The sequence below is a fragment of the Gracilinanus agilis genome, chromosome 1 (genome assembly GCF_016433145.1).
Source record: "Gracilinanus agilis isolate LMUSP501 chromosome 1, AgileGrace, whole genome shotgun sequence".
Taxonomy (NCBI): Eukaryota; Metazoa; Chordata; class Mammalia; order Didelphimorphia; family Didelphidae; genus Gracilinanus; species Gracilinanus agilis.
In genome coordinates this window covers 269,678,088-269,698,649 of record NC_058130.1, presented here as the reverse complement: position 1 = coordinate 269,698,649, position 20,562 = coordinate 269,678,088, and the positions used below count along the sequence as shown (strand labels likewise).

Here is a 20,562-nt window from a genome sequence, read left to right as displayed (position 1 = left end):
GGTTCAGTGGATGGAGAGCCAGGCCTGGAGACAGGAAGTCCTGGGTTCAAATATGTCTTTGGACATTTCCCAGCTGTGTGACCCTGGGCAAGTCACTTAACCCCCATTGCCTAGCTCTTACTATTTTTCTGTCTTAGAACCAATGCACAGTATTGATTCTAAGATGGAAAGTAAGGATTAAAAAAAAGAAAAGGGTCAACAATATAGGAATTTTTTTTGCCAGACTAAGATAATATGTATTGAAGGATTCTTCTTTTTTCCATTTAGTCAATGAAGGGGAAATGTAGTAGAAAAGAGCTAAATTTTTAAAAAACTTTTTCTTAATGCTCTTCTACCTTAGAACCAATTCTTAGTATTAATTTTAAGACAGAAGGTAAAGGTTTAAAAAAATGGCTGCTCAGGAAGAAATGGATACTTAAGGTTAGATACTTCAATTTGGGTTTCACATAATAGGCATGGGAGGTTTGGGCATCTTGCAGGAAGCAGCTATCTGGGAATATATAGATATAAACTGCTTCCTACTGAGGTTCCTAGTCACATAGATCAGTAGTAAAAATATTCAATGAAGTCAGGAAGTTTAGGAACAAAGATACTAATGCTTCCTTAATAGATCCATTCCCTGGCTCAGCTCTTGGCCAATCAGGCACTAAAACTCACCTGGCCATCCTCATACTGCTTGGTCAGCCAGCCTTTCTTGAAGTTCAGCAGGTCAGGCTATGAAGAGGAAAGAGAAAGAATCATGGGACAGCTTTAAGGGACTTCACTCCTTGCAAGAAGGCCAATGCTAGGAGTAGAAGTGTTCTATGCCAGTTGACAAACATCTTTCTTTAGGAAGAATGCTGAGAAAATGAATGCTTTGTTCTGTGGAAGCATGTGCTTTCCCCTGCTTCCACCCAAGAACACTGCTTCTCGTGCCTCCCATTCCATAATTAGATACTGGACCAACTCCTCAGAAAAGAGGGAGAAATTGTGCTCAGAGGGTTAGTGGTAGATGTAAGTGGCCTTTGTCATCAGTTCTGGTTCTTGATATGTGTAGCAGCAACAACAGAGATGAGTAGCTGTGTCTACTCCTCATGACAGGATAGAATCACTTCCTCCTAAATGAGCCTCTTACACGCTGGATTGAGGCAATGAGGTTGAGGGAGAGATCAAGGACAAGAACATTTGTTCCTCTGTGGAATGGCAGAGTCACAAAGGCAGAAAATGATCCCCTTTCAGTCAGAAAAAGGAAATACATCTGGTGGTGACAGAAAACTGGCCATCTCCAACAGAAGGGATAGGTACTATATTGACTTTCCAAGCAAACTTGGTGCTTAATAATAGCAGTGACCTCCCAGAATGACCTGGTGGCTGACTCACCAATAGGGATTATTTTTTATTTACTTGTTTCCCCATAAACTGAGATTAGACCCCACAGTAGGAAAAGCCAAAACTAAGTGATAGGATAATCATTCCAGCCTTTTTTCAATATCTATCATGTAATGAGACAAAATCCTGACATTCCTAGGATGACTTTCACATAGATTTAGGAAGATGGGATCCAGGCACTAAAAGAGACCTTGTCTTTCCTTATTTCTGCCATTTGATTTTGACTTCTGCATAGCCTATTTCTAATCCGATTAGAGTAAAAAAAAAAAATAATCCCAACATGTGAGGATCTTGTCTTTTGGATTTGCTTGAATTCTTCACAGTTCTGTCCTTCTACTTATAGGCTCCTTCTGACCAAGATGGGAACCTTTCTCCACTCCTGGGCCAATATGATATTTTTTGACTTATGGATTCCATGTGCAAGCACAGAGATCTCAAGTTCCAGGATCAGGAATTGGATTTTGATAGTTTTCACTGCAACTGTTAGGATCAGTTAGAGATCAAGGAGCAAGTAGTTCTTTGGAAATCACAAAACAAGAGATGAAAGGAGAGCTTGCTGAGGTCATCCTACTCCAAACTCAAAAGTTAAAATGGAATGTAAAAACCAAAGTTCCCATTCCATGGCTCCATTTCTGTATGCATTGTTAGTTCCTCCCAAATCACAGGAAGTGCAGATTCTAGATAAATATCCTGAAGTAACTAGAACTGAGATGAAAGTAAAGGAGAAAATCACCCCCAAGAAGTAAACTAAGAGTCTTATGTCAGATGTTCCATTGCATGAATTCAAGAATCTAGTTATTGGTCCAAAAAAAAAAAAAAAAAAAAAAGGAGTAGAGGACTCAATTGATTGGTCACTGTTTAAGAAATTAGTTTTCTTTTCTAACTCAATGCCTCATCTTCCTTTCTGTCACTCTGAAATAAAGTCATGGTCTAATACCCTAAAACCAGAGTGGTCAGAAATCTTGACTAAATCAAGACTACCCACTTTTAATATCAAGCTGAGGAGAGAATAGCTGGGAATAGGCAAGATGTACAGTATGACGAAACAATAGTTTCGCTGACAAAAAACTGGAAAATTGTAGAGAATGTCAATGAACTAGCCAAAGCATGGACTTGTGCTCTAAAGTAAAACTCACTTTAGGAAGACAAGAAAGTCATTTTCTATAGAAACAAAATTCAAGAAAAAGTAGATGCTGCCTCAAAATGATGTTTTTAAAAAATCAGAACATTAGAGGAAGATAGATGGATGGAGGAACTGAGGTCCTCTATAGATGACCAGAGTCCCTAGAGTCCTGATTTTATTCATCACTCTTCTGGAATAGCTGGCCTGCATCTGTAGGGAAACTGTTCCCAGAGAACAACACTAGGTTGCTCCTTAAGCATCTCTGCTTTTTTTGGGCATGAAAAAAGAGAGGGGTTGGAGAAGTAGTGCTTTTAGTCTCCCAAGGTCTAGGGAAAAGGAGAAAAAATAAGGGGCGAGGGTGGGAGTGACCTTTGTTTTGATTCACTCCAAATAGTGCCCTGGTGAACTATCAGGACAGATGAGAAAGCTTGTGTATACACAAAGTACCAGGGCACACAGAGAAGATTCGGGCCCTAAAATGAGACCAAAAATAGAAAAGGAACAATTGTGAACTGAAACAGATGAAACTTTGTTTCTTGAAACCTCAGTTCTATGTTGCCCGGTCCTGTGGAATATAGAAAGCCAGGACAAACTGGGCTCACCGTCATGGAGGACTCTGTGGACCTTCTATCCAGTGACTTGGCTCTTCGGTGTGGAGACAGGGGAGAAGCTGAAACATCTGGGATGGAGCCAGCGGTGGAGGCGATAGCTTCTGTGATGCAGTCCTGTGGCAGAGAGCAGCCTCCAGTCAGTATAACCCAAACTCATAAGGAAGGTGGAGAGTTGGGCTGAAGACCTTGAGAACCACCCTTGAAATCATTTATAAAGCCTCTGCTTAAGATGAAGGCAATGAAACAAAGAAGGAATTTTCATCAGAAGATTAGAGGCTTCTCAAGCATGAAGGGGGGGTAGGGAGGGGGAAATGAAGACACCCAATGGCCCCTCCTGTATGATCTTAGCATTTTATTGTTCTGAAACACCTGCAGAAGCCAACTTAGCTCACTTCTTGAGCAAGACTTCTCCCTGAGATGTATTCAGCACTGCTTTTCTAGGCCACTCTCTGACCTCCCCATGCCCACCAATTCTCATATCAAGGGCTTCCCAGATTCACAGAAAGATCCTAGCTATTTTATGGCAACAGGAAAATGTGGAAATAGATAGAAAGCTTCAGAGCCAGGTCAAGTCCTTTGTGGCTCACATTCGTGTCAACATGGTAATAGAGAAAGAAGAAGAAAGATTAAAGGAGAAGCAGAAATGAGGACTTTGGAAGACACCAACTAGGTATTCTCATCTCCTTTTCCTTTGTATGTTACAGAAAATACAAGAATGCCACAAGTAAGGAGACAGCTGCCACCATGAATAAGATAAATTAGCAGGTGGATGGCCTTAAAGGAATGAGGCTGTAGGAAGCAACTATCTTTCAAAGAAGGCAGAAAAGAGGTATTTCATCCAGCCTCATCATTGGTGATTAGTCAGTAGCAAGAAGAAAGACGTTGCGTACAACTTTTTTAAGATACCACTTGGATTTATATATTAAGCATCCAGACCTGGGTGGCATCCCAATACCTGCAATCATCAGAGATTCCTTTTAGCCAATTAGGATCCACACAAGTCTCACCACTGTGCATAGCTTCCCTGGCACTGAAACAAGGGGTTAGGCCAGCATCAATGGTAACCAGAGACTACTGAAGGGGGAGGCTTACCCGCTTCCTGGGAAAAACTCTCTTCTCGCTTCGGCCCTGGCGAGTGTCACTAGACATTATGGGGCCAGCTGACAAGTTGGTCTCCATATGTTCAGCCTTCTCAATGTCCAAGGCCTCAAATTTTTCAATTACCTGGGACCTCCTGTAAAATAAATAGGACACAGAAGCCACTCAATGGAAGAGGGGAAATTTTTCTGTTGGCCAAGACTACCCCGGCAGGTTCATTCAGAAGATGACAGTTTTTATAAAAGTGGAACTTTGGATGTGTGTTCAGCTCTTAGTTCTATATTGCTCACCCTCTTCCCACTGTACTTTGTGAGTAAAAAGTAGAGAGAACAGACCATGAGGACATAAGGAGCTTATTCAATTTGGTTACACTTGACTCTGAGAAAGAACCTCTTATATATTTAAATATTTCATTGTCGGATCGAGAAGAATTAAACAAATACCACAGTAGCCTATTGTACGGAAAACACCTTCTAGATTTTGAACCCCTGAACCATTTTCATTATAGGGTTTTAATGTCTAGCATCTAGCAACTGAAATATCTCCCCTCCCTTTTTTTAATGTGGAGTTTCCTTGCCCTTTTTCTTCTTTTAAAAAAAAATCCTTGTCTTCCAACTTAGAATCAATACTGTATACTGGTTCCAAGGCAGAAGATTGTTAAGGGCTAGGCAATGGGAGTTAAGTGACTTGCCCAGGGTAACACAGCTATGCAGTGTCTAAGGCTAGATTTGAACTCCAACTTCCCATCTCTAGGACTGAATCAATCCACTGAGCCACTTGGCCGGCCCTGACTTGCCCTTCTTAGTACATATTCAGGTTTATCTGAAGCATAAAGAGACTGTTCTGAGCCCTTGGATTTTAAGCCAGGATTTTTATCACGTCCTTTTTTTGAACATGTACACACACACACACACACACACACACACACACACACGAGAACATGCACACATATTTTCATAGGTACACAATCAAAAGGTAACCACCACCTTGTAGCAAGAAGGAAAAGATTCAGTTTCCAATATAATTCATTATTTGATCATGAGACTGGCTTAGCCTCCCATTGTTCTTGGTTTAGCGAGAAAAAGGCCCATGAATTAACATTGTTTTTGCCGAACAGTAAAAAGGATCAAAACCAAATTAAAATAAAACAAGCAAGTTGATTTCATGTGAGAGGGTTGGCTGCACCATCAAGTTGTCTACTGCTGGAGACTGAGATGAGATGGGAGCGAAGCAGGTGGAGTAAAGGCGGATAACTGTCACACAGCAACACAGCAGGAGAAGGTGGAGAGGAACAAGACCTGAAAGAAAACAAGGCTGGAAAATGAATGAAGAGGAAAGATTTTTTTTAAAGCAACAACAAATCAAAATCATTCAGAGTTCAAGACCCCAAAATCAAAGATCATCATTGAAAAAAGGGGGGAAATTAACAAATCACAGCTCTAAGAGGTTAATCCCACTGATTGAAATGGCTAAGGGGCATCCGGAAGATGTTAATCAGCAGCTCTCTAAGCTTTTCTGTAGCTTCCTCCAGCAGTCACAAGGACCAGAATTCTCTAGTTTGGGAATGGCTAATTCCTATTCCACCATCCTCCCCAAATACATCAACCTTTCTTTTTCTTCTTCATCTTTTTTTTTTAATCCTTAGCTTCTGTCTTAGAATCAGTACTAAGTATTGGTCCCAAGGCAGAAGAATGGAAAGGGCTAGACAATGGAGGTGAAGTGACTTGCCCAGAGTCACACAGCTAGGAAGTATCTGAGGCCAGATTTGAACCTAGGACCTCCTAGCTTCAAATCTGGCTCTCTATCCACTGATGGGCCTAGCTGCCCCTTATATCATCCTTTCAATGTCACATTAAGGGAGAGAAACCACAAAAACTTAGCATGTTAGTAACAGTATAAGAGGCTGGTTCTCTCAAGACTCCTCTGCTGTGCACAGGGTATTACTCTCTGCCGTGGCCAATTAAAGATTACTTGTCATTGTCTTACCATATCCACCATCCCCACTCCCAACAGAACACTAGGACTATTTGGAGGGCAAAAGACTAAAAGCTGAGACCATTAGGGACAGACACTAAAATTCTCCTGTGATCGGCAGAGTTTTATTGCATTCATGAACAAGGGTTACCTTCTAAGGCTTGACTCTGAAGGGTAGTAGTACCACAAAAGCCCTAGAAAATTAAAATTCAACCCTGAAATGAAGGAAATGGTTGAAATTCTCGGATGGCCTCAAGAACATCTTATCCACAGGGAAGGTTAGAGGCAGACACTTTTAGGATGTTCCAGCTGAAGGTTGGAAGAATCACATTTTTTTAACCCTTATTTTCTATCTTAGAATTGATACTACATTGATTCAAAGGGAGAAGAGTGGTAAGGGCTAGGCAACTGGGGTTAAGTGACTTGCCCAAGGTCACACATCTAGGAAGTATCTGAGGCTACACTTGAAACCAGACCCTCTCATCTCCAGGCTCTATCGGCTGTGATACCTAGCTGCCCCAAGAATCACTATATCTTAAGGATATCTAACTGAAGTTTCAGGATCTGGTTTGCAATCCTGTCTTTAAATCAGGCAACAAAGGCAGAGTGATGAGAAAAAGAAACATGGCAAGCTAAGCCAAAAAGCAAATCATGTTATATCTTTTTAATAATGTCTTGGCTGGATTCTGAGTGAGGCACCTACAATATCCTGAAACCTTTTAGTGAGATGGCTAATAAGTCAGGATATATTCAAAGGAATTTACATCTGTTTTTTCCTTCACAAGAATACTCTGCCCCATGGACATTAGTTATAGGAAACCAATGGACGGCAGCATGTAACCAGTCTAGATCAATATAGAGCACTGTCAACCGCTGTGGACTTCTAGAAAGAGGAGGCAAGGGAGAGACCAAACCATCTTCATGACATTAGATATGAACATTTTAGCCGCGATGCTTCTGCACAGACAGGCTGATGATCTCCAGGAACAAAGTTTCATGATGAGATAAACCAGAATTACTTTGTACTTCTTTGTACTTTGTATTCATGGGGAAGTTGCCAATTTCTCATGAAACAGATTTATAATGTTACAGGTGACATAATTAATATAACTCTATCACTACTGCCATAAAAGTGTGCAGACTGCTTACTTTACCTAGCACCTGGGAAAATGTACCTACTCCAAACTCCCTCAGTAAAATTGGTTCAGAGGTGCAGAGAACCACTGTGTCAATTGGGCTTCCTTTTTCTTTCTTTCTTTTTTTTTTTTTAAATTCTTACCTTCCCTCTTAGAATCAAATGTTCTAAGGCAGAAGAGCTCTGATAAGGGATAGGCATTGGAGGTTAAGTGATGTGCCCAGAATCACAGAGCTAGGAGGTATCAGTGGGCAGATTTGAACCCAGGACCTCCCATCTCCTGGCTCTCAATCCATGGAGCCACCTACCTGCCCCAAATGAACTTCTTTCTATAGATCTGTGACAGAGGAATTGACACTGATTTCTAGCCCCCTCCTCCTGTTCTTGTTGTAGCTGCTTTCCTATAGTTAGAATTCAGCAGCTGCTCTGCCAAATGGGTCAAGCTTTGCATCTGACTTAAGGAATGAGAAGCTTTAAACTCAACACACTAAACTCATTAGAGCAGCAGTAGGGTTCCCTGGCGGGTTTCTCCCAACTGGATTACTGAGAAATTACTGCCTGAGAAATCAGGATGGGGACAGGAGGTGACCAAAATATGGTGGACTGTTCTAGAATTAATGAATATGAACCAGAAAGCAGACATCATAAAAGGGTTTCATCATGGACAGTTAGAAGCTAGTGTTACTCAACACAAATCAGATCCAACATATCCGGGGGCAAGAAAATGGGTCCTTGCAGTCGAGGAGCAGAGCTGGCAAGCATGCTGAATGAAAGCAAAGATAAAATTCTATCCCGAATCATTATACAATTACTAAATTTTAAGTGAATCATTCTAAAAGCAGCCAAGCCAAGCAGATATGCACCAAATGTTAATTCTCTGGTATGGCGCTAAACCAGGATTTCTCTAGCCCCATTTGAAAACTATCTCTGCATTGAGAAGCTGAGCTTCTCTAGCACCATTTCCAGCCCCATCTTTGAGGACAGTGCTTTTTTCTAAAGACAATCCAAGCCAAAAAGAGGAACTTATTACATCCTAGTTCTATTCCCAGAGGAATCAAAGCTTCACCTTGAATCCTCTTCTGAGGGACTGAGAAAAAAATCCCATGGCCAACTCCCTGGGTAGCTAAAGAGCAAAAATGAGTTGATTCTCACTCTCTTGCTCCATAAAAACAAGGCCAACTTTCCTTGTATCCCTTCATCTAAACACTTCGGAGGTGGATGGAATAATAGCCCATTTAACAACATGTGAAATGATGTTTCCAGTTACTTATACCTGGAGGCTCCCCTGCACTCCTTGGACTCTAGTTTATTACTTTATATTCACTATAAGGCAATAAGTAGCAAGAGAAGTTCTGAAAGAGCCTCTTTAGACAAAGCTGTTTCAAGTGAGATAAGTAGAACTTTCTAATCTAAAATTTGCACTGGTCTAGATAACCATTCAATGGATTATCATCTATGTAAAGTGCTTGGCAAACCTAATAGATGCTATCAGTAGTTTCTTTATTGTTTCCTCTTTTCAAGACCTTTGGCAACCTTTCTTATATCCACATCCTAGGTTTCTTCAGAAGTATTTTCTTTATAGACTTTTATATGTGACCTTTGGTGAGTCACTTCCCTAAGTCTTAGTTTCCTCCTCTGTAAAATCAGAGGATTAGACTAGAAGTCGCCAAGATCCTTCTCTAATATTTTGATGCTGAAATCAGGGAGCTCTTGATTATTTGGGTTAAAGAGGGGGAAAAAAATACACAGAGAACCAAAATGGCCCTCAATTTTTTTTTTTTTAAAAACCCTTACCTTCTGTCTTGGAGTCAATACTGTATATTGGTTCCAAGGCAGAAGAATGATAAGGGCTAGGCAATGAGGGTTAAGTGACTTGCCCATGGTCACACAGCTGGAAAGTGTCTGAGACCAGATTTGAACGTAGGACCTCCTGTCTCTAAATCCACTGAGCCACACAGCTGCCTCCCCCCCTCCCCCCCCCGCCCCACTTGCTTTTAATTTTTAATAGACTACGGCCCTAACCCTTGACTTAAAGGACAGCTTGGGTCACTGAAGAGGTCCATCTAACTGCATGAATTTTAAGTTTGGGGGGGTTCCAGCTGGTATAAGGGTTTCTTCTGAAAAAACCTTTCCCAGGTCCACAGGGGGAGCTCGCTTACATTTCTTGGGTTAGCCAGGGAAAAAATGGCTGCTTCATCACTCAGGTCTCTCTATAGAACACCATTGAATCCTGCCTTGGTCCAAAACCAGGGCATGGCCACTTCTGGTGTCAAATTGAGCTCTTATTTTCTAGACAATCTGGAAATGGATGAGCAAGGTTTCCACACAGGCAGACTATAAAAGGGGGAAAGGGTTTTTGTTTTTTTTTAAACCTTTAAAAAGCAAGGAAACCTACTTTACTTTAAGGAAGTTGTATGAGGAAGAGGAGAGGATGACAAAGATGTCCAAATTCCATCTCTATCCAGTAAGACTGAATGGTGTTCACAACAATAAGGCCTCAGATGGGAATTACATAATAGGTCACAGAAGTAGTTTTCAATTCACAATCCTAATGGGTTTATGAGGCTTCCAACACAGGAGTCAAGGATAAGGTTTTATGGAGTTTTAGAGCTGGAAGATTACCTGGATTTGATCTCTTCCTCTTCTAATATTTATGTTAGTGTTCTTGGGCAAGTCACTTAATTATCTTTGGTCTAAGTTTCCTTATCTGTAAAATGAGGAGAACACAAAGGCCCAGAGAACTAAGGTGACTTGCCCTCTAGGGTCCTACAGGGAACTAATGTCAGTGAGGACCAGAACAAAGGTCTCCTGACATCGAGAATAGGACTCTTTCCATTACACTAAAAAAGAAAAAACCAGTGCCCTCCAATCTTTTCTTTTCGGTGCCCTTCAATATTGTTGGGTATCCCCTTTTACTTCTCTGGCAACTACTGCTTTCTGCCTCAGGAAGGACCGACTCTGGTGTTGAATTGAGCTCTTGTTTTCTAAACAATCTGGAAATGGATGAACAAGGTTTCCACAGAGTCAGACTATAAAAGGGGGAAAGGTGTTTGTTTGTTTGTTTTCAGGGGGACCAAATGATTCACCTCAAACCAGGCAAGCATTCAGACATAGCTTCTGAGAAACCAAGGTGAGATGCTGGTTACTGGTAGGTGACCACAGAGGAAAATGTCCTCTGGCCAGAAGGCCTGAGACTTGCAATGATAAGAGAATCCTGAGGATTGTGGAAATCTTACTTAGAAGCTGGGTGATGGAAAGATGTAATCTGCCTGTCTGGAGTTTAGTATCAGGGAAACAAGAGGCTCAGTGTAAAAGGGAAAAGATTCCCTATAAGCACCAAAGGGAAAGTCTGATTCTCCCTGAAGAAGCCCTTCATCCCCTCCTTACCTCCTTTGGTTGCCAAACAGACGAGCCACCTCCTCCCTGCCAGGGCTGCGGGCCCGAGTCCTGCGCTCCAGCCGCCTTCTCTCCACCTGGAAGGCCTCGCGATTACTGATCCTGATGGCCTTAGGCACGTCGGCTAGAGTGGTGTACTGCCTGCTGGCTTTAAAGGCAAAGAGGCGCCCCGGTTTCTCTGCTTCCCTCCCCCCAGCACTGCCGGAGTCCGTGTAGGTAGGGTGTTGACTTGCTGAATCCAGGGAGTTCAGGGAGATGCTGTAGACCATTCGGCTGGCAGCCTGGGGACCTGGGGAAGAAAAGGGGCGGCCATGCTCCTGGAAAGGTATTTCTGGGTAACTATACCTGTTATTGGGGACGCTGGGGCTGGGAGGGGATGGTGGCGGCGGCAACTGCTGTTCTTCTGCCTTCAAGTCTTGCTTAGTCTTCTCCAGGGAAAAGTAGCCACTCTCCACTCTGGCCTTCCGTCCACAGTCTACTCGGTCGCCATTCATGGTGCTCTCCTCTGAGATAGGGAAAAGAGGAACAGGGTGGTGGGTGGGGAGAGAAAGGGGAAAAAACAGAAAGGGAAGGAGGGAGATAGTTTGTACATGTACTGAGTTTGGAGGTACTTGGGACTAGCTACCATTCTCTATTGCAATGAATTCTAACGGAGTTGGGATTTTTAAAAGAGTGCCAGACTCTTGGGCCTCCACAGTTCTTTTCTAAAAAAAAAAAAAAAAAATTAATTAACTAATTTACCTCTTTAAAAATATCTATTTATATGAATATCTTTATCTTTATATAAATATAATATATAATAAAAATTAAAATTAAAATAAGTAAAAATTAAAATATTTATATAACTATATAAACCTTTTATATAAAATTATTTATTTTATTGGTTATTCATTCAAAGCCTTTACCTTTGGTCTTAGAATCAATCCTGTGTATTGGTTCCAAGGCAGAAGAATGGTAAAGGCTATGCAATGGGAGTCAAGTGACTTGCCCTGGGTCACCCTGCTAGGACGTGTCTGTCCAGGACCTCCCATCTCTAGGCCTGGTTCTCAAAACACTGAGCCACCTAGTTTTCCCATTAATTAGTATTTTTAAAATGAATTCACCACCAGCAGTCAAAATGGGCAATTTCTATGGCCCTATCTACCTGTCATCTCTGTCAGAGAAGATCAATTCTTTTCAGAGGATAAGAGGCCTAGAATGGGGACCCATCTCCTATATTCACCTTTCCTCTAATGTTATTATCACTTGGTTTTCTGAATAAATGATAGGCCAACAGTCTAATAATAGTAAAATAGCAAAACAATCTGATGATACAGAATGTAAGTTTTTGATTCAGAACAACTATTGCCTCTGACATTTGCTAATTATATAACTAAGGACAGATAGGTTTCATCAGTCTTTTCATCTGTAAAAAGGGTCTAATACTTTCTATCTCATCTATATCTATATGTGAGTCTATCTCACAGGGTTGTGAGGAAGCTCAAATGAGATTACAGAGAGATAAAGCACGTTGTAAACTTTAAAGTCTTTGATGTCAATTGTTATTTCCATTTTTTTGGAAATCAGGCCTGTCTGCCAAAATTCACAGAATCCTAGAATTTGAGAGTTAATATAAAAATCTCAAATAGCATGTGGTCAAACACTAATGCCTGGAATACTCCATTAGAGCCTGGCCCTGAAATATTAAAAATTCCCATGAGTATGACCATTGATTGAGTTCTATAACCACATTACTGTCTAGTTCACATTTCTCCATCTTCTCTACAAGAAAGGGGATGTTCATATCATAGGGCCATCGTAGCCTACGACAGCCGAATCTGAATAAAAAATGCTGCCCAAATGGGGAACTGTATTAAGTCATCAACCTCCTCCAGCTTTATCTGAGTTAGTCTTATCGTTTGAAACACTCCATTTTAAGGTTGGGGATTTGAGAGTGGAAGGTTCAGATAATTAAAAAATCAAGAGTAACGGATGATGGAGGAGGTCATTTCTAATATATAAGATAATTACATTCTATAACATAAAATAATAAATGTTATATTTGTCATATAAACATAAACAAATTTAAATATATAAATCACAAATAAATTATATGAATATAAAAATAAATTATTATATAAATATAAACATAAATAACATATAAAAATATAATTACAAGATGTAGAAGAACTTTAAAAATGTTTAAAATATTTCCCCCCCATTTTGACTGATAAAAAAGGCATTATGTTGACTAATGAGAACATCACTGGGGAAAACTTCCAAAAAAAAAAAGGAGGAAAGTTATCCAGAGAAGGGACTAGGAAAAGATAAAAAAAGGAATTGACTAGAAGAATCTAGAACTGAGGTTTTGTTAAGACGAAGACAGGGAACTTTCCTTAAAAGATTCAAAGGATCAAGCTTCTGTCTACCAGAGCCCTAGGTTATTACTATCAAAAAGAGATTTCCTTTTTTTTTTTTTTTTTTTTTTTTTTTAAACCCTAAATTTCAGTTGCCAGGAAGGTGTGGCCACTGGAAGAAAAAAAAAGGAACTTCCGTGAGAATCATGTATGCTTTCAGGTGAGTTACAATGAGAGAAGTGGAATCCTCCATTGTGCTACCCATTCCTAGGAGTGGCCTTGCTATATCTTAGCTGGGATCAAAACAAATGACAAATTCATATTCAAAAGCTTGCTTTCAATTTATTGACCATTGGAGTCAATAAATAAACTCTAGTCAAAGTCTAGAGTTTCTGAAATTTCAAAAAGTCAGCGTCAGGTTTCCAGCTTAGCTTCAGCAAGTCCTCCTCAATTTTCCCTCATCATGGGAGGAAAAAAAAAACAAGGTTGGGAAAGAATATTGGACCAGCTGTCAAAACACCTGGATTCTAGCCCTAGCTCTGTCAAAACGTAGTAGTCGGATGCAATCAAACTCTCTTGCTTCTTGGGGCCCCATTTTCTCTGGTATAAAATAAGGGAATTGACCTAACTGATCTTTAAAGTTTCTTCTAACTCAAATGTTCTGAGATTTTAGGAACCTATGAATAAACTCAGAAAGTCCCCTTTTGAGGAGAGGTCCAGTTTGAGGAGGATGAGGCCACATCACAAGGGAGAGAACCTTTTTTTCAATCAACCCTCTTTTCCAAACAGATAGAAGGAAATGGATGGGACAATTTTGTATTTGTTTTCATTTGATGAGAATAGAAACTAAGTGAATTCACAGGGATGTCATTTTCAAACCAAAGGGTGGGCCTATCCTACCAAAGTTAGATAAACAATTAATACAGTTAAACAACAACAACAACAACAAAAAACAAATCTTTACCTTCAGTCTTAGAATCAGTTCTAAGACAGTGGAGTAGTAGGGACTAAGCAATTGGGGTTAAGTGACTTGCCCAGAATCACACAGCTAGGAAGTGTCAAATGCCACATTTGAACCTGGGTCCTCCTAACTCCGGTCCTGACTCTACCTAGCTGCCCCAATGAATAGAATTTTTCTGATAATTTGGACAAAGCCTCACATTTACCTGAAATAAAATGAAAATAAAATGAAAATAAAACAAAATGAAATAAATTATTTGGATTAAGTGTGTCTTACCTTCTTTGTTTTCCAGCCCAGGTTCTTTCAGTGAGCTGGTTGGGAGGAGTTGACTTGATCCAGAACTCTGTACTGGGCTAAGAGTATTCCCATCTGGCTGGTCCTTGGCCCTAATTTCCTCCTGCCAGAGTGTAGACTTGGTGGTGGGGATTTTTTCTGCACTAGGAATGTTGCTGCTGGTGACAGCCATCTTGGCAGGCCCAGGCTCCTAAAGGAGAAAGAAGTATTTATTAGGACATATCCCCTTGAATGATCAAGGAATATTTTATTTCAAATTACTTTAAAACTATAAAGGCTGTGACTTTGTTCATCTGGAATCATTCTGCCTTAAGTTTTGGCAGGATTCAAACCCAAGAGGCAAAACTGAAACAGTAGGGGAAAGGGGGAAAAATTGAAAGCGACCTAGTAAATTTATTTTATGTGCCTAATTTTCAAATAGTCCAGAAACCAGACAAAGCACTAAAAGAACCAAATTATAGATAATACTAATATCATGTAAGGATTACTTGGAACTTTTCCTTCTTGGCTCTTTAGGCACTTTAAAAAGAGAAATGGATGGAGAAACAGACACACTTATCACTCCCAAAGAGGTAAAAGATCTTGTTCAAATTCACGGGGAAATTTGGCCACATAAGTCTCTCCATGCCCAAAAGACTTACCTCATGCCCTAAACTATATCACTTTTTTTTTTTTTTTAAATCTTCTTCTTCTTTAAGAGTTAACGGATGAAGACATGCTGCTCTGGAGTATTTACATATAACCTTAAAGTTCCGAAATGAGATACTTTGGGGCATTCATTTCTAATCTAGTTTTCAGGGGTTTGTTTCTGGAGATCCATCCTCTCTTAACCCTTGCAAATATAGGATAATGCCCAACTCACTCATTGGAAAAGAAATGTGTATTAGAATAGTGAGATTTTACCTCATATTCATCAAACTGGCCAATGATAAGATATAAAGAGTTGTGGGACAACTTAAATCCAAAAAAGAATTGTGGGACAACAAATACATTAACATGCTTTTGGAGGAACTAAGAATTTGGAGGAACTAGTGGAGGGAAGGAGAGGAGAGGAGAGGAGAGGAGAGGAGAGGAGAGAAAAGGGGAAGGGAGGAAATGAGAAGGGAGGGGAGAGGAGAGAAGAACTAGGGGCAGGAAAGTGGGAGAAAATCAGTTCAATTATAGATTGCTGGTTGTAATCACATTCTTCATAGAGATAGGGAGAAAAGGAGGAAAAAGTATAACGGGATACAATGGAGGAAAATATGAAATTAACAGTCAAAACAATAAATGTGAATGAGATGAATATATTCATAAAACAGAGGAAGGTGGTAGGATGGTTCAAAAAGCAAGATCCAACAATGTGTTTAAAAGAAATGTATTTGAAACAAAAAAAAATCAGTTAAAAGTGGCTATAGAAAATCTCACTTATATTTGTGGGGAGAAGTAATCATGCTTTCAGACAAAGCAACAGTAAAAACAGTCATGAGGAAAAAGCAACGAGCAGGAAAGGAACGTTATGCTTAAAGGCACTCCAGTTTATGAAAGTATAAAAGCTGTAAAGACACTAAGATTTTGGGGATACCTTGTATATGCACCTATGCATAAAGCATAGAAAAACTAAAGGGCAAAACAGACTAGACTTGGAGATCTCAGTCCTAGAAAAGTCTAATGTAATGTACACAGGAGGGGGCAGCTGGGTAGCTCAGTGAATTGAGAGCCAGGCCTAGAGATGGGAGGTCCTAGGTTCAAATTTGACCTCAGACACTTCCCAGCTGTGTGATCCTGGGCAAGTCACTTGACCCCCATTGCCTAGCCCTTACCACTCTTCTGCCTTGGAGCCAATACTCAGTATTGACTCCAAGACGGAAGGTAAGGGTTAAAAAAAATGTACACAGGAAATAAATCAAGGACATGAGAAATTTTCAAAAACAACCATAGGTATAAAAATCTCATCAACAAATATGAAAAGAATATTATGCACATCTTTTACTAGCTAAAACACAACAAAGATGATAATAAATGGGTCAAAGAACAAATCATAGGAAAGCATGAAAATTTCACAAAGGAAAATGAAAACAATGAGACAAGATAATGAAAACTTTTGAGATGTAGGCAAAGCAGTCCTTAAGAGACAAAACTTCATCTCAAATGTTAGACAGGTTAATAAATTGAAGAGAAAAATTGAAGAATAACCAAAAAATCAAACTACAATTAAAATACAAGACAGAAATTCTGATCATTAAAGTGATATTTAAAAAGAAAAGCAAAATTGAATGGATAAAACTAGTAACTTAAAAAATAAACCATTAGCTAATCTGATTTTAAAGAGAAAAACAAAATTGCAATTATCAAAAATGAAAAAGAATTCACAAAATATCAAGTAAAGGAAATCTTTATAAATGTTTGCCCAATTATATGCCGACAAAACTAATAACTTAAGTGAAAAGGATGAAAATATAAAGTACCAGATAAATAGTATGAGAAACAGAAAATTTAAACAACCAAATCTCACTAAAAGAAAATTCTCAAAGAAAAGAACAAAGCACTGGGTGATTTTTAAAAGTGAATTTTATGAAACACTCAAAGAAAATACCAATATTACCAAAATTGTTTGCAAAAATAAGAAAAGAAACGATGATCCCAACAAATGCCTTCCATGAGGCAATCATGGTTCTGATTCTTTAACAAGGGAAGAGAGAGAGAGAAATATCGACGAGAGAATATTAAATAAAATATTAGCAAAGAAGCTATGATAACACATTCAAAAGATCATATAATCTCTCCAGATTGGGTTTATATCAGGAATATAAATGATGACTCAATATCAGGAAAAATAAAAATATAACCATGCTGTATTAATTTTAAAATCAAAATCATATGATTTTATTAATAGATGCAGAAAAGATCTGTGACAAAATATAATATCCCTTTTTGTTAAAAAAAACCACATTTTTAAAAATACAGGAATAAATGGATTGTTCCTTGATATGGTAAATTATATTCATCTGTTAAGAGCTAGCATTATCTGTTAATGAGGAAACCTTATAGGCTCTCCAGTAAGATCAGGGATAAAGTAAGAATATCAGCTGTCACTACTATTATTTGATAGAGTCCTACAAATGTCAGTTATACCAACAAGACAAGAAAAATTAAGATTCCATCCAAAGTAATAGCATAAAATATAAAATATCTGGGATTCCCTCTATTAAAACATACACTCATTATATGAAAAAAAAAGTAGACTTTACTGAAATAAAGGATTTAAAAACTGGAGATATTTTACTTGTTCATTGATAGATTATGCCAATTTAAGGATGACAATAAAATTTCCTTTCATTTACAGATTCAGTGCTATTCCTGACTACCAAAGTTCTATACTTTTTAGCATGAGACAAAACAGTTATCAGATTTCACGTGGAAGAACAAAATGTCAAAAACATTCTTCCCTCATCCATTGCTGTGAAAGTTAATCTTCTTCCCTTCTCTGAATCTGTTTATGATATGACCTTTATTATCTAGGTGATACATCCATGTGGCTTTTGTTGCGGTATATGGCGCGAGACACTGGATCTCATTTTTACCAGATTGCTTTCCAATCTCCCTAGTAATTTTTGTTAAATAGGGATATCTTAACCCCAGCAGTTGGTGCCCATGAGTTAATTCAATGCTATGCTACTGTTTCTCATGCACCAAATCTGTTTACTGTTCAACTTACATATTTTTTACCTAATACCAATATAATTGATAATTTCTGCTTTGTAGTATTGCCTGAGATCTAGTACATTATTTCCCTTGAGATGCCTGAGCTTTTCTTCCTTCAGATGAATTTTGTCTAGTTATTTAAAGTAATTCTTTGGCAGTCTTGATTGGGATAACACTAAATTTATGTAAATTAATTTACGTATCATTGTCCATTAAATTTGAATGGCATGGCCTTAACCATGATCCATGATCCAGATGTCTTTTCTATCATTTAAATCTATTTTTAATTCTGTAAAATGTACCTCTCAATTTTCAGATAGTTCTTGCATCTTGAAAGCTAGCTGGACTCCTGAATATTTTATACATTCTCTAGTTATTTTGAATGGCTTTTCTTTTTCTCTCTCTCCTCCTACTGGATTTTGTTGGCAATATACAGAAATGCTAATGATTACAGATTTATTTTATATCCTGATACTTTACTAAATTAACTGTTTCACTGAATTTTTTGCTTGGATCTCTATATTTTTTCCTCATTTTCTCTTCCCTTTTGGTTTTTGGTTTTTTTTTTTAAACCCTTGTACTTCGGTGTATTGTCTCATAGGTGGAAGATTGGTAAGGGTGGGCAATGGGGGTCAAGTGACTTGCCCAGGTTTCTCTTCCCTTTTGAAGGATGAAATTTATCACTATGGGAAGCCAAGGAAAGCCAAGCTGCTTTGCTCTTATCTGAACTCCAGTTTCTGTTTTGATAATTGAGGTACCCCATCATTACTAAATCATGCCTGTGTGCCTGGCTTGGAATTGGTTTCCTAAATTCTTCATCCCTTTCTGTTTGGGTGGTTTAGAGCATGCTCCAATGTCAATCTTGTCTGTTTCTTTTTTCTATTAATCTCTACCCCAAATACACCCTATCATGTTTCACCCCTCTAGAACCTATACCCTTTCATGAGTATGCCCCACTTAAAAAAAAAAATTAACCTTTACTTTCTGTCTTAGAAACGACTCTAAAACAGAAGGGCAAATAAATTTAAGTGACTTGCCCAGGGTCACAGAGTTAGGAAATGTCTGGGGCCAGGCTTTGAACCCGGGTCCTGCTTCCAGGCCTGGAGCTCTATCCATAAGTCGCTGCTTAAAATACAATGCTATCTCCCCACACTCCAATTTTTACCTTTCCTCTTTTCTCTAACTTATACCCATTCATAGTCGAGTTATAGGTTTCATCCTATCAAGTCGCAATTATGCCTTTCCTTTATTCCTTTTCTTTGTTATAATAGAGGGACACACATAACTGTGTGAGTATGTTTGGGATAGAGCTATAAGGAGGTGATTAGGTGTAAAAAAAGGCAATATAAATTTTTTTAAAAAAAGAAAGTTCCTGAGATTTATTTGGGCACAGCAAGAAAACTCTAGAGAACAGCAACACAAAAGGATGTGGTGTGGGTCCTTGGAATATAAAACTGTGTAGGGTAAATGGGACCTTCATTAGACCACACAAGTAGTCCCATTAAATAGCATCTTTGTATTTTTTTTTTAATTCTGTCCCCTACCAAACATGACGTGGTTCAAGTTATTTCTTGTAGTTACAAATCTTGTAGTTACAAAGATAATCAAAGCAAATTTTCCCAAGTAACAAATGCACAGTGACCCTTTGAAAGGATGGCGGCCACAGTGCCAGGTTAGGATAAAATTCAAAAGGAATGATTTTTGTCTTTCAAAAGAGTGATGAAGGCCCAGTGGTTCCATGGAGATGGGAGGTCCTGGGTTCAAATGTGACCATAGACACTTCTAGCTGTGTGACCCTGGGCAAGTCACTGAACCCCCATTGACTAGCCTTTACTGTTCTTCTGCCTTGGAACCAAAAATAGCACCAAATTCTAAGACATTGCAACAAAACTAATTTTTTTCTAGGGTAGATAAGGGTTAAAAAAAAAAGGTGATGAGAAAAGGAAAAACCCTGACAAGCTAGGCAAAAATTATGGGAAAGGTCACACAACTAGCTAATTAACCAAGAGAAACAGGATCTGAACCCAGGGTCTACACCAGAATTCTTCCTGTTATTACCTTTCAGATACTAGTGCCTTGGGAAGATCTGTGCTAAGCACCAACATCCTACAAGAGTGTATGGGTATTAAGTACTGAATAGTACCTACAACAGCATCAAATTCACACGTTGGATTTTATTCCTACTCTGTAATTATTCTAAGTCAGTCAACAATCGGCTCTGAGACTTTAGGTATAAAAAAGAGTGTTCTTCCCAGCTTGGCCATGTAGAGAAGGAAGGAATGAAATCTCCAAAGGTTTTTAGTGTTTCTTGCTACCACCAAATCAACCCACTGCAGTTTTAAAAGCTGGGGCCCCCACGCCAGAAGGAGTTTTCCCAGTTAGATGGCATTTTCTTTTCTTTCTTTTTTTTTTTTAAATACTTGCTTTCTAATCTTAGTAACAATTCTTCAGAAGAGCAAGGGGCAGGCAAATGGATTAAGTGACTAGCCCAGGATCACACAGGAAGTATCTGAGGCCAGATTTGAACTCCAGACCTGTCACTCTATCCACTGTGCCACTAGTTCCTCCTCCCTCCCTCCCTC

General features: G+C 39.0%; 1 protein-coding gene across 2 annotated transcripts in view; it reads right to left on the bottom strand.

Moving 5' to 3' along the window:
• The window catches only part of LOC123235499 (myosin phosphatase Rho interacting protein), a 243,059-nt gene that overhangs the window by 47,869 nt on the left and 174,628 nt on the right, over positions 1-20,562 (bottom strand). The window contains exons 10-14 of one of the 2 annotated variants that reach the window (XM_044661644.1): positions 14,279-14,486; positions 10,697-11,210; positions 4,195-4,336; positions 3,094-3,216; positions 658-714 (exon numbers count right to left, since the gene is read on the bottom strand). In XM_044661644.1, the coding sequence (XP_044517579.1) occupies positions 658-714; positions 3,094-3,216; positions 4,195-4,336; positions 10,697-11,210; positions 14,279-14,486 (1,044 nt within the window). The remainder of the gene's footprint in view (positions 1-657; positions 715-3,093; positions 3,217-4,194; positions 4,337-10,696; positions 11,211-14,278; positions 14,487-20,562) is intronic. The other variant, XM_044661652.1, reaches the window with a different exon arrangement.